The sequence below is a fragment of the Sceloporus occidentalis genome, unplaced genomic scaffold (genome assembly GCF_023333645.1).
Source record: "Sceloporus occidentalis isolate IW3139 unplaced genomic scaffold, rSceOcc1.0.p SCAF_14, whole genome shotgun sequence".
Classification (NCBI taxonomy): Eukaryota; Metazoa; Chordata; class Lepidosauria; order Squamata; family Phrynosomatidae; genus Sceloporus; species Sceloporus occidentalis.
In genome coordinates, this window is record NW_028316994.1 from 13,925,495 (window position 1) to 13,936,925 (window position 11,431).

The 11,431-nt window shown below is 40.2% G+C and overlaps 1 protein-coding gene across 1 annotated transcript; it reads right to left on the minus strand.

The window, feature by feature from the left end:
* Nucleotides 1–1,864: 1,864 nt before the first annotated feature.
* Nucleotides 1,865–9,448, minus strand: LOC149304142 (vomeronasal type-2 receptor 26-like). Its single transcript, XM_089479685.1, has 6 exons — nucleotides 9,438–9,448; nucleotides 8,633–8,952; nucleotides 7,223–8,058; nucleotides 5,962–6,189; nucleotides 5,250–5,376; nucleotides 1,865–2,766 (listed from the first exon to the last, which is right to left on the minus strand). Exons 1-6 carry the CDS (start codon nucleotides 9,446–9,448, stop codon nucleotides 1,865–1,867), a joined length of 2,424 nt encoding a protein of 807 aa, XP_089335811.1.
* Between the last annotated feature and the right edge of the window lie 1,983 nt (nucleotides 9,449–11,431).

An 11,431-nucleotide genomic window follows, 5' to 3' on the forward strand; every position in this document is an offset into this window, starting at 1 on the left:
CATTATGCAAAGAAATGCCGGAGCTAGAAAGAATGTGGTCAGGCTTGAGAAAGAGAAAGAATACAAAATTTCAACTCCCAATACAAAGCAAAGATGATAAAGAAAATGAAGAGACTCATCAAAAGGGAAACTTGGAGAGCTCCAATCCATAGTAAATACATGTATTACCATCAGAAAATTAATGTGCATGGAGGATAATCATTTATTCTGTTTGTTCAGCATCTTTTTGTATTTCTAATACTTAAGCTTATTATCTTACATGATTCAAAGAAGAAAAAATGATTTCCTTACACAATAAGATCAGAATATTCCTTCCAAGGGTATTCTTTGAAAGAAAATTCATGGGGACAGTACAATAAATGAGTCACAAGAGAAGCAACCATGAGGTCCCCAGACTGATATGATTCATGTCGAAGGGAAAGGGGATCCTGCAGGAAACATTTTGTTGTTTCTACTCCATACACCCAAAGGAGAAGGAGAAACAACATCAGTAATGCTGCCAATTTCCCATTCCAGCTGCAGACCCCCTCCTTAGATGTAAACTCTTCTGAATCCATTTACAGCATCTATGTGATTCAGAATGGTTGCTCAGTGGGAGGAGATCAAGCCTCCCTCTCTATACCAGTAGAAGTAGTAAATGCATTCATTACAAAGCCAGCAGAGGCTGTCAATACACTGACAATGCCTAGATTATTCAGTGGGAAATACCAAGGGGTCAAGATCAAAGGGACAGGACCTTTTTGTGCCTCTTCCTGAAGCCCATCTTTGATTTGCACAAGTGGAGGAGTTAATATTTGTAGAATGGTGCTGTGGTTGTTTTCTACCCTTGTGAAAAACCCAATGGAGTCTCTGTCCTTAAGGAAATGAAATTACAGCCTTCTGGATAATGACAGCAGAGTTCACTCTTTTCCCACTCGAGTGGCAATATTGTTCACAAACATGTTGTTCAAATTTGGTTTCATCATTATTTGGGCAAAAAAGAAACGGACACCAGGTGGTTTTTTTTTTTTTTTTTGGGGGGGGGGATTTCCAAGTAAATCTTGGCCCAACATGAAAGTACCAGCTTGATGGGAGAGATAAGGTAGCACTCTTTCTTATGGCTTTCTCACTGGGAATATTGAGCTACATAGGCCTTTGAGCAGAACAGTCCTAGTCCTGCATTATAATAGTGATGGATGTGATCATTAATGTTCTTTAGGACCAGTGGTGGCTCATGGACCAAGCAGGGAAGGATACACCCCCAAATGTTTGAGGTAGTGTTCTCCCATTTGATCCAAAAGCCACTCATGCTTGTGTCTTGCTACACAGGAGAAAGGAGGATGCTTCACTTGCCTTGCAGTCATATTCAAGCTAAAGTAGAACTCTGCCCCACTGAAAACAGGATAATTTACACCAGAGTTGACCTTCATATGATTGCACTGTTAATCCTGAACACAGTACAATGACATGCAAAATCCACCAAACAGTGATACCTTTATTGGGACAAGCAAACCCTTAAAATACATTTTGCAAGATTTCAGAGCTTCACTGGCTTCTTCATCAGGCAAAGATATTAAAAACCATACAGGAGAGAAACCAAAATTAAGACCATGAGATGGATCAAATGTAGCCGATGGCCAATACATCAACCCCATCTTCAGCCTCCTATGCTATTTTTTTTTAATTTGCATGATTGTGGCCAATAGCATAATTTCTCATTCTAGATTCTCATCCAGCAGCTGCTTAAGGATAATTTAGAAAAATAAATCTGTCTTCTTCATACTAGAGATTTACATAATTTGAGAGGAAAAGATTTGGAATTTGTGAGTAAACAGAATTGGGAAAATTAGCATATGACAGCTTTAAATGGACAGTTTTTGATGTCCTAAGTCTTTCTTCTGGTTAGGTGCTCCCTGCTGTTTAGTTCAGGTTTCAGCAGAATAATATAGCATTTTGGGGAGAAGATACAACAGAGCAACCCAGCGCTAGAGGCTAGGATAGAGAAAATCTCCATAGCCACCATGTATTTCCCCTTTGTGCTCAGATAAGTTGGAAAGAAAGTCAGCCAAACACTGCAAAAGATCAACATGCTGAAGGTGATAAACTTGGTTTCATTGAAAGTATTTGGCAGCTCCCTGGCTAGGAAAGCCACATTTAAATTGATAATGGAAAGAAGTCCCATGTAACCTAGGGCAAGATATAGCATAATGGCAGACCTTTCATTACATTGCACAGTGATTTCTCCAGCAACTGAGTTCATGTCTAACTCTGGGAATGGGGGAGATATTCCAAGCCAGATGATACAGATAGTAGTTTGAATGAAGCAGCAAGTGAAGACAATGGAGGTGGCTACCCTTGTTCCCACCCACTTCTTCATACCTGTCCCTGGCTTAGTAGCCATGAAGGCTACAACCACCGTGATGGTTTTGGCCAAGATAGAAGAAAGAGCCACTGAGAATACGATGCTAAAAAATGGTTGTCGGAGAAGACAGCTGAACTTTCCTGGCTTACCAAGGAATAGGAAAGAGGAGAGGAAACAGAGCAGGAGGGACACAAGGAGGGTGTAGGTGAGTTTCTGATTGTTAGCTTTGACTATGGGAGTATCATTGTGTTTAAGAAATGTTCCAAGCACAAAAACTGTGACCAGCGATAAGAAAACAGCACTTGAAGCTAAACATTTTCCTAAAGGGTCTTCGTAAGATAGAAAGGTTATCAGTTTATGAATGCATTGATCTTGATCCTTGCTTGCATATTGATCTTCTGGGCATGGGAAACACTCAACTGTATCTGATGGGAGAAGAAAAATAGACAGTCACAGTACAGAGTCATACACAGTGTGGAAGCAATTTCCATCACTAACTTCAACATCGGGGTGTTTGGCTCCTATCTCGCAGTTACAGTTACTGTACTAAATTAATGCTGTATATTAAGTTTGGATCATGACCCTGTGAGCGAATCAAGTTTTGAGAAAAAACACATCAACCTACCCTACATGTAATCCTGTCCCCTTTCTTCATCAGCTAGAAAGAAGAAACTGAAACTTCTCTAGAGGTGTCAGTGAACGAGGAAAGTGTTTGTGCTTCCACATGTACATTTGAAAATGTATGTGTTTGTGTCACCGCTGTTTATGACATGTCCAGGTGTGATTGACATGATAAAGAACTCAAATTAATAATAATAATAATAATAATAATAATAATAATAATAATAATTTATTTATTTATAGCTTGCCCAATCACAAGGAATCCAGGCGGGTTACAACAGTAAAAATAAAGATAATAAAATAAAATACAATAAAATTAAAGAGAGCGAAGTGAGTACATTCACATTTAGGCCTGATGGAAGTTGGGCCTCTCTTTTTCATTCCCTCCCAGGTCTGATGGTGATGTCATGGAGGGAGGGCTCTTCTTCTTGAGGCAAGGATTTTATTTTAATTAATTTTAATTTAATTCTTCTCATTAAATTTAAAAGAAGAATTGGTGGACAGAGTGACATAAGTCACAGTAAATGGGGAGTAGAACTAGGTAGGGAAGGCCTGCCGGAAGAGATCCGTTTTAAGAGCCTTCTTAAAGGCTGTAAGAGTAGAAATGTCACGGATCTCCTTCAGCAGGTCATTCCATAGCTTCGGAGCTGCGATGGAAAAGGCCCTCTGGGTGACTGAAGTTAGCCTAGATTTTATTGGCTGAAGTAGATTCTTCCCCGAGGACCTTAGAGTGCGGGACGGACAGTATGGAAGTAGGCGATCTCTTAAGTATTCTGGACCCAAGCCATGTAGGGCTTTGAAGGTAATCACCAACACCTTGTACCTTGCCCGGAAACTAATTGGCAGCCAGTGAAGGGATTTCAAAACCGGTGATATGTGATCGGTACGACGAGTACCTGTAATTAACCTGGCTGCCATATTTTGTACAAGTTGAAGTTTCTGAACTTGGCACAAGGGTAGACCCATATACAGCGCATTACAGAAGTCCAATCGAGAGGTGACCAGTGGTTTGACCTTGGGATCAAAATGTTACTAGTCCTATCCTATCTATTTCCCGTTTATTTTCAACAAAGATTTTCAAGTTTCCTTTTCCTACAGTCATTTTAACTGTTACTTTCATAGTGTTATTTCTCAGAGAACTGGTCTATTTCTATTCGCCTTGTGTTTTGCATCTACAAGGACTGAAAAATGGAATTCTTAATTTGAGATTTACAAAAAAAAAGACAATAATTAAGAAAACCAACCCAAAACCCAGAGGTGTATGTGATTGTACTTTTACATGCTATTTACCAGGAACTATATGTATAGTGCCCTCAACCTCTGGTTTCTTAAATCACATAATCAACACTGGACCTCATTTTTTGCACTTTGAAGACCTGCAGCAGACATGCAGTTTCTTGAAGTAGTTTGACCAAAACTCCTTAACTTAACAGGACTGCACCAAGTCTCCTAAAGACATAGTACAGGCACCTCAATAAATGTGTCTCAGATGTGTCACTCATGTCAGACAAATAGCTATGAGCATATGCTGGAGTGTGACTGATTTCTATAGACCAAGGCTGGAAACAAAAAAAAAGAAGAGAAATAAATGGGATACAGACCTCTCAAAAAAGGTGGTCTCCCGCCACCCTGTTTTGCTCCATGAGGGAGCTGCAGCGGACAAACTGCGCGGCTCCATCACGGAACAAAAAGAACCCGCAAAAAGTGCTTTCTTCTTGTGGTGCCTTTGTGATGCTGCAGTGCGCCAATGGTGCACTGTGGTGTCACAAAGGCGCCGGGACATGGGGACGCTAAGCATCCATTGTGTAAAAACGGCAGGGTGTATGGAGTACATACTAGGGTTAGGGAGTGTCTGAATGGTGCACGCTCCCTAACCCTAGTATCGCCGCCAGCACGCTACAAAATACAGGTATGTATCGCACCATAGTTTAGGAACACTTATGGTCATCTCCATTATCAGCTTCTACCTTTACTTACCTGCCACTTTGCCCCACAGTATATATCTCCTGAATTCTGCACTTTGTGCCATGCAATTGATGAACCAACCTCTCTTGAAGCCTATGGTTCAAATATTATTCAGTTTCTCACCATCCCATGTCCGACTGCAGAAATCATTTACAGTATATGAACAAGATTTAATGCCTCCCTTGATTTGAAATTGTTTTAAATGGTCAGGATGATAAACACTAAGGTCAACTTTGAACAGGTGCTTACATGCACAAGTGGAAGGCTGTCAAATGTAGTTATCTGCATTAACACCTTTGGCTGAAAGACATGTTGTACCTACCGATTTGGCTGGAAATCTTCCCTTCTGGACAAGGAATGCAATCATAGCAACAAAATTTCTCCCCTTCCTTCTTTGTCTTCTGATAGCCAGGAATGCAGGAATCACAGCAGACTGAAATGGGCAGGACCTGTCCACAAAGATGTGAAGTATTCACAATGGACAAATGCTAATTTGATCATTAGATGATTTACAAATAAACAAGAGACATTAGAGATGCATGAGAAATTTAATCATACAATCATTTCCCCCAGCTTCCTTCCAAATGCCAGGGATGACACACAGGAACGGACAGGTCTTTGAGGTGCCCTCGTCACGTGCAAGGGTTGCCTGGTGGGCGGAGCACCCACACACCCGGCAACCCTCGCACATGATGAGGGCACCACAGGTGCGGCACATCCACCAGACTGGGTTCGTAATGGTGATGTCGCAGCTGCGCCGCTTCCAGATGGAGCGACACAGCTGTGACATCACTGTGCCGGCTCTGGTGCTTTGCAGCATCGCAGCGATGGCGCAAACAGGAGCTGCTTCTGGGCGCTCCTTTTTTGCTCCGCAGCAGCACAGTGCAATTGGGTTACTGCGACACTCCTGCGGAGAAAAGAGAGGCACCTCCCTGGTGCCTCTTTCGGGCGGTCTGTAGCCCGCCTATATTTTTTTGACCAACATATTTTTTTTCTGATGATATATCCACCAAAAATGCCCAAATAATCCATACCTGGTTAAAAAATTGAGGCCAGGTAATCCTATGCTTATCAATGCTGAATGTTTTTCCTTTGGAAGCACAGGGATCTATTTGTCCCACTTTCACATTAACAAAGGATCGATTTGGGAATGTCACCAAATTCATTATGTCAAATCCAGCTCTCACTTCTCTGTTCTCATTAAAAGACACACTTTCCCCAGCAGAGTTGTTAAATGAAACCTCTTGAAGAAAAGGATGGAGCTGGTGGGGCGGAAGGGGGGAATGGAAAGAAAATGAAAACATAGTGGAGTCTTTGGAATAAACACATAAATAAATATACATGTACTTTCTAATGTGTTTTATCCAGGTTCATTCACTCATAATGTACATCAAGTGAAACAAGTGAGAATAATGAATTACAATTAACTGGAATGAATCACAATTAATGAATGCTCCATAGATTTTATGAGTTACTTTTTAAAAGATTTATATCCCACCCTTCTCCCTGCCTGGAGAAAGCATGAATCTAAGCATGACTAAGCCTAGATCCTGTACATTACCTTAGGCAGTTCCATCTAAACATTGGAAAACTTAATCTGGAAAATGGGGTTTAAGGCAGAGGAAGTGTATTGATTCTCATGTTTTTAGTCAGAAATGATAAGGAAATATGTATACATAAACCTTGTGAGTGAATCCTCTCTGTGACATAGGAATGCAAGTTGTCACTGATTTTCTTCTCAAAGGAAGCAATGAGTTACATTAGCAATTTACTTCTCACTCAGGGAAAGATTTTGAAAGCTACACAGCATTTGAAACCTATTCACAAGTCAAGTCCTATTCTGCACAAAATTCAAACCTGGTTGTTTTGTACAGAAAACAACATTTTCTGTGTAGAAATACAAATACGGCAGGTGTGAATTTTGCTTAGAATGTTCCCATTTACAGGTTTTTATATTCAGGAAACAGATTTTTTTTTGGTGAAGAAAATAATATTTACAAGCCGAAATATTAATTACTGCAAAGAGCAAGCTGTTTTTCACATCAAATAATGCTGCTTTTTGTGCAAAACAACCATATATGATTTTGTGCAAACCAAGTCTCAAAGTATCTAGACTGATATCAATCTAGGATATGTCCTTTCTCAGTGCTGAAAAAACAATATTTTTCAATCATTTTGAATATTTTTGAATATCATTTCCATCTGCCTGGAAAGTTAATCCAGAGTAGAGGAATAGAAGCTTCGTATCTTTTTGCTAGCCGTACAAATAAATATATTTTATTTTGGAAGCATTACCTGCCAAGCTTCCACATCTTGAGAATCCCTTTTTATTCTGCCCACTTTTTGTAGGCGATTGGACCTGGCTGAGTACAAGGCATGTAAAGCATGGACCACAGCATAGACAGCATTATAAATGCCATAGCTGTGGCCACTCAAACGCATTTCAAAAAGAGGCCCAATGAGGCTCTGCAATCTCTCCTCCCCAGTGCATGTCCCAGAGACCTTATATGACATCCTGAGATCTGGAACTAAACAGTTGAATGCTTCCTGCCAGAATTCCTTGAGAAAATCATCTGGTTCTGTCCAATCAGGTTTTATGGTCTGAAGAAAATCTGGGAACCCTGGAACTTCCTTCGAGTGAACCATTAAGGAAAGAGCACCTTGGAACGTTTGCAGATCCTTATCTCTGTAAATGCTTGGTAGCACAAAATCAGCCTGGGCAGTTGTAATCCACACCTTTCCAATCAATAGACTGATCTCAGCTGGAAAAACTCTTACCATAATATTCCTCATCCAAATAATGTTAAAGGGTGTCCCATAGAGAACAAATATTCTAGTTCTGAGTACTTTGAAATTCAAACGCATATTATGGATTATATAATCCCATTTCTTTGGGTCATTAAAATAGACTTGGCTTGGAATTTGTCTTGTGAAGGCTGTGCAGATTCCATGCTGGGAAAACAAGGGCTCCATGGTCTTCAAAAATTCTTCTCCAGTGTCATCGTTCACCACAAAGAGACCCACCCATGTCCACTTGAAATGCTTAAGTAAACTGACAATCCCAATATACTGCAGTTGTTCATTGGTGGCCATGCAGTAAAAGGATGGGAGTTGCCTCATCTCATTCTTTGCTGGGACAAATGAGCTGTATGAGAGCTGAAAGCATTTTGAATTTTTTTTCATTCAGCATTTTTTTCACTCCATTAATGAGTTTTTACTTTTAGATAACCTCTTCCAAAAAACTATAGTTTCTCATATGTTAAGGATATGATCGTGAAGATGCTTCAATAGATAAGAGAGGTAACTATAAAACCCCAAGCAGTGTCATATCAATAGAAGAGATATTCCATAGGGCAGTGTCCTGATCACCCAGACCACTGAACTGTACACCAACTACATCGCCAGCTCCTCTTTCCCTTTTGACTGAACATCCCTGACCACTCCGACATCTAGGATGAGCAAGGGAACAGCACATGCGCCAAGAATCTCATTCTTTCATCTGTAGAAATCCTGCCTCTCCTGCAACATAATTTCTTATCTATTCTGGTGTGCAAGATTAAAAATAGTACTAAAAACCTGTAATAGGGTTGCTTTAGAATTGCCAAAAGTAAGAAATGACTTGAAGGCACAGAATAACAAAGTTCCCTATTTTTTAAAATGATAAAAATGTAAATGGTTGAGATAGAAGACAAAGACTACATTCACCTTGTGAACCTCCATGAAGAAAATCTACCTGTGGAATCCTGTAGAGATTTAAGATGTCTGCCATGTGGATTGAGGTCTTGCAGTCGAGTGCCCCAATGATGGCCAATGGCTTTTGGTGGCCTTCACAGTCATAACTGAGGACTAGTTTGTGTGATTTGAAGAGAAGTTCCAGAGTGGTACGATAAGTTAAATGTGCATCATTGTAACTGTCATAGATGTGGAATCCAATGGTGACATTTGGTAAAATGTTGGGATTCTCATTGATCTCATTTACAGCAAACCTCAAGGACAAGATATGTTGGTAGAACTTTGTCAGCACCCTACAAAAGGAATTTCCCACAAATATGTCTTAAAACAATATTGCTCACTTCATTATAGCTGCCTAACAGTAAGGATAGCCTGTCATCATTGCTATAAATGGAGGAGCAGTAGCAGCATTATAGCTAGTAGCAGTTGCAACCCTTACTAATGCTCTGCACTACTTAATCCACTTCAAATAATAAAAAATAACCACCTTAATTCTTTAAAACTCTTATCTCCATTCAGCTCTGGTGCTTATTCTGTTTTCCTCTGTGTGTTTGCTTCACTCCCCTAGTCATTTTTCCTTTCCCTTCCTTTGCACTTGTTCAGCCTTTCTCTCTGCTCACTCTCTTATATAACCTTCTCTACCTCTCAGTCAGTAGCCAACCTGCTTGGAGTTGAAGTCAACTTGGAATCAGAAAACATATAGAGTTAGCCAGGTATTTTTGGTTTAGGATCTGTGAATCAGCCAGGAAGCTGAAGAAAGTAGAGTAAAAAATAATACCTGGTGCTCATATTCCTAATTTTAATACCGTCATTCAGTTACATGGGTGAAAAATCATGAAGCCCTCCATACTTTCTCGGACTGTAACATCCACCATTCTTCACCATGGTCTTTGCTGGTTAAGAAAGTGGAGACTGCCTTTGAGTGTTAGTCCAGTATTATCTTCCCTTTGTTTTTCAAAGGCTTCATTTAGTTCCTTTTTACTCACCATCTCTATTTTCTGCTCAGGGGAATGATTCTCATAACTTTGTGCACTCCAAGACTACTGTTCGGGATAAGGCTTTTCATATTATTTCAAACAACATTTTGGTGTCTTCTGGTTTCTTTCTCTTCTCTCTCTCCCCCTCACCAAAATGTGTAAAACACAAATATACATGCTTTCCTGCTCTTTTAGTTTTGCCATCCACACTGTCTTTCCGGCAACATATTTTGGAATTTCTCTGAATCTTGCTTTCTGCTTTTTCTCTCCCCCTCCCCATTTATCACATCTTACAATTCTTATTCCATGCAAAACTGGGTATATTGAAATGTTGTATAAGTAGGGAAAACAAGAATTTCTCCCAAGTCGACAAAACATACACACATAGATGGGGGGAAAATTCCCCACAAAAGAAAGAGATATCTGAAAAAATGATGATAATGATGATGATGCCACATTTTATAAGCAGAGCACAATAAATACTAGGCATGGAAACAAATGGCATAGGCAAGGATGGTGACCTTCATTACAAAAAAGAACTGAGAACTGTTGAATCCTTGAGCATTCATACATTTTGAAGACTTAGGGGCTTAGACTGTTCCAAGAGAGTGGCATCCTGCCACGTCTTTCCTCACCAGATCAGGGCTGTGGCAACCGCATGCCATGACCCCGATCCAGCGTTTTGCCTGTTGTAAAAGAAACAACAAAATGCCACTCCTTTTAGTGTTGGCAAAAAGGTGCCCTTGCTACTGTGGCAGTGGCTTTTTGGTGCTTCTTTGATGCAGTGTGTCTCAATGTTGTGTCAAAGGAGCACCGTGATGCCCCTGCCATGTGGTCAGGTACATGGCATGACGCCGGTGTTGGAGCAGTGTCAGGATGCAAATACCACAGTTTCACTCTGCCCCAAGGCTGGTTTTAAACACCGCTCTGTTTAGTCTCTTAGCAAGCATGTTTCAGGAATAAAATGCAACAAACAACAGCTATACTTTGAAATGAGAATAAGTAAAATGCAACTAAGGAAAAATGCACTTTGGTTGAGGAGAAATTATTCTTTAAATTAGTCATTAGGCAAAGAAATGCAGAAGCTAAGAAGAAAGTGGTCAGGTTTCAGGTTAGGAAGATAATATAAAATTTCAGGAGCCAACACAAAACAAAGATTGACAAAGAAAATGAAGCTCATCAAAGTGGGAACTGAGAAAATTAACATCTATGTACATGGAGAACATTTTTTTTCCTGTTTGCTTAGATTCTTTTTACATATGTGATCTTTAGACTTGTTGTCTTGCTAAATTAATATGATTCAAGGGAGACAAATATCCTTACATCATAAAATCAGAATCTTCCTGCCAAGGGTATTCCTTGAAAGAAAATGAATGGATAAAGTAAACTAAATGAGTAAAAAGAGCACCAATCATGAAGTCACCAGACTGATATGACTCATGTGGAAGAGGAGGAGGATCAGGCAGGAGACAGTTTGTTGTATCTACTATTCTGCACACCCAAAAGAGAAAGAGAAACAACAGCAGTAAGGCTGCCATACCACCATTGCAGCCAGAAGGTATCTCCCTAGATGCAAAACCTCCTGCATCCATCTACACCATCTGTGTGATTCAGAGGCACAAGGCTGTTAATGCAATATTTCTTAGATGAGGTGAGATCAAGCCCCCTTCTCCATCACAGGAAGTGCATTCATTATAAAGCCAGCAGAAGCTGCCCATGCATTGACCAGATCTAGCTTACAGAATGGGAAATATCAAGGAGCAGAAGTAAAAGTGACATCCTCCACCCCTCTCCT

What these genes read in the sequence shown, in the direction of transcription:
- LOC149304142 (XM_089479685.1), bottom strand. An exon ending in GGCCTCAATTTTTTAACCAG is followed by an intron (nt 5,377 to 5,961) that starts GTATGGATTATT and finishes CTTTGTGGACAG; the next exon opens with GTCCTGCCCATTTCAGTCTG. An exon ending in GAAGATTTCCAGCCAAATCG is followed by an intron (nt 2,767 to 5,249) that starts GTAGGTACAACA and finishes TTCTCCCATCAG; the next exon opens with ATACAGTTGAGTGTTTCCCA.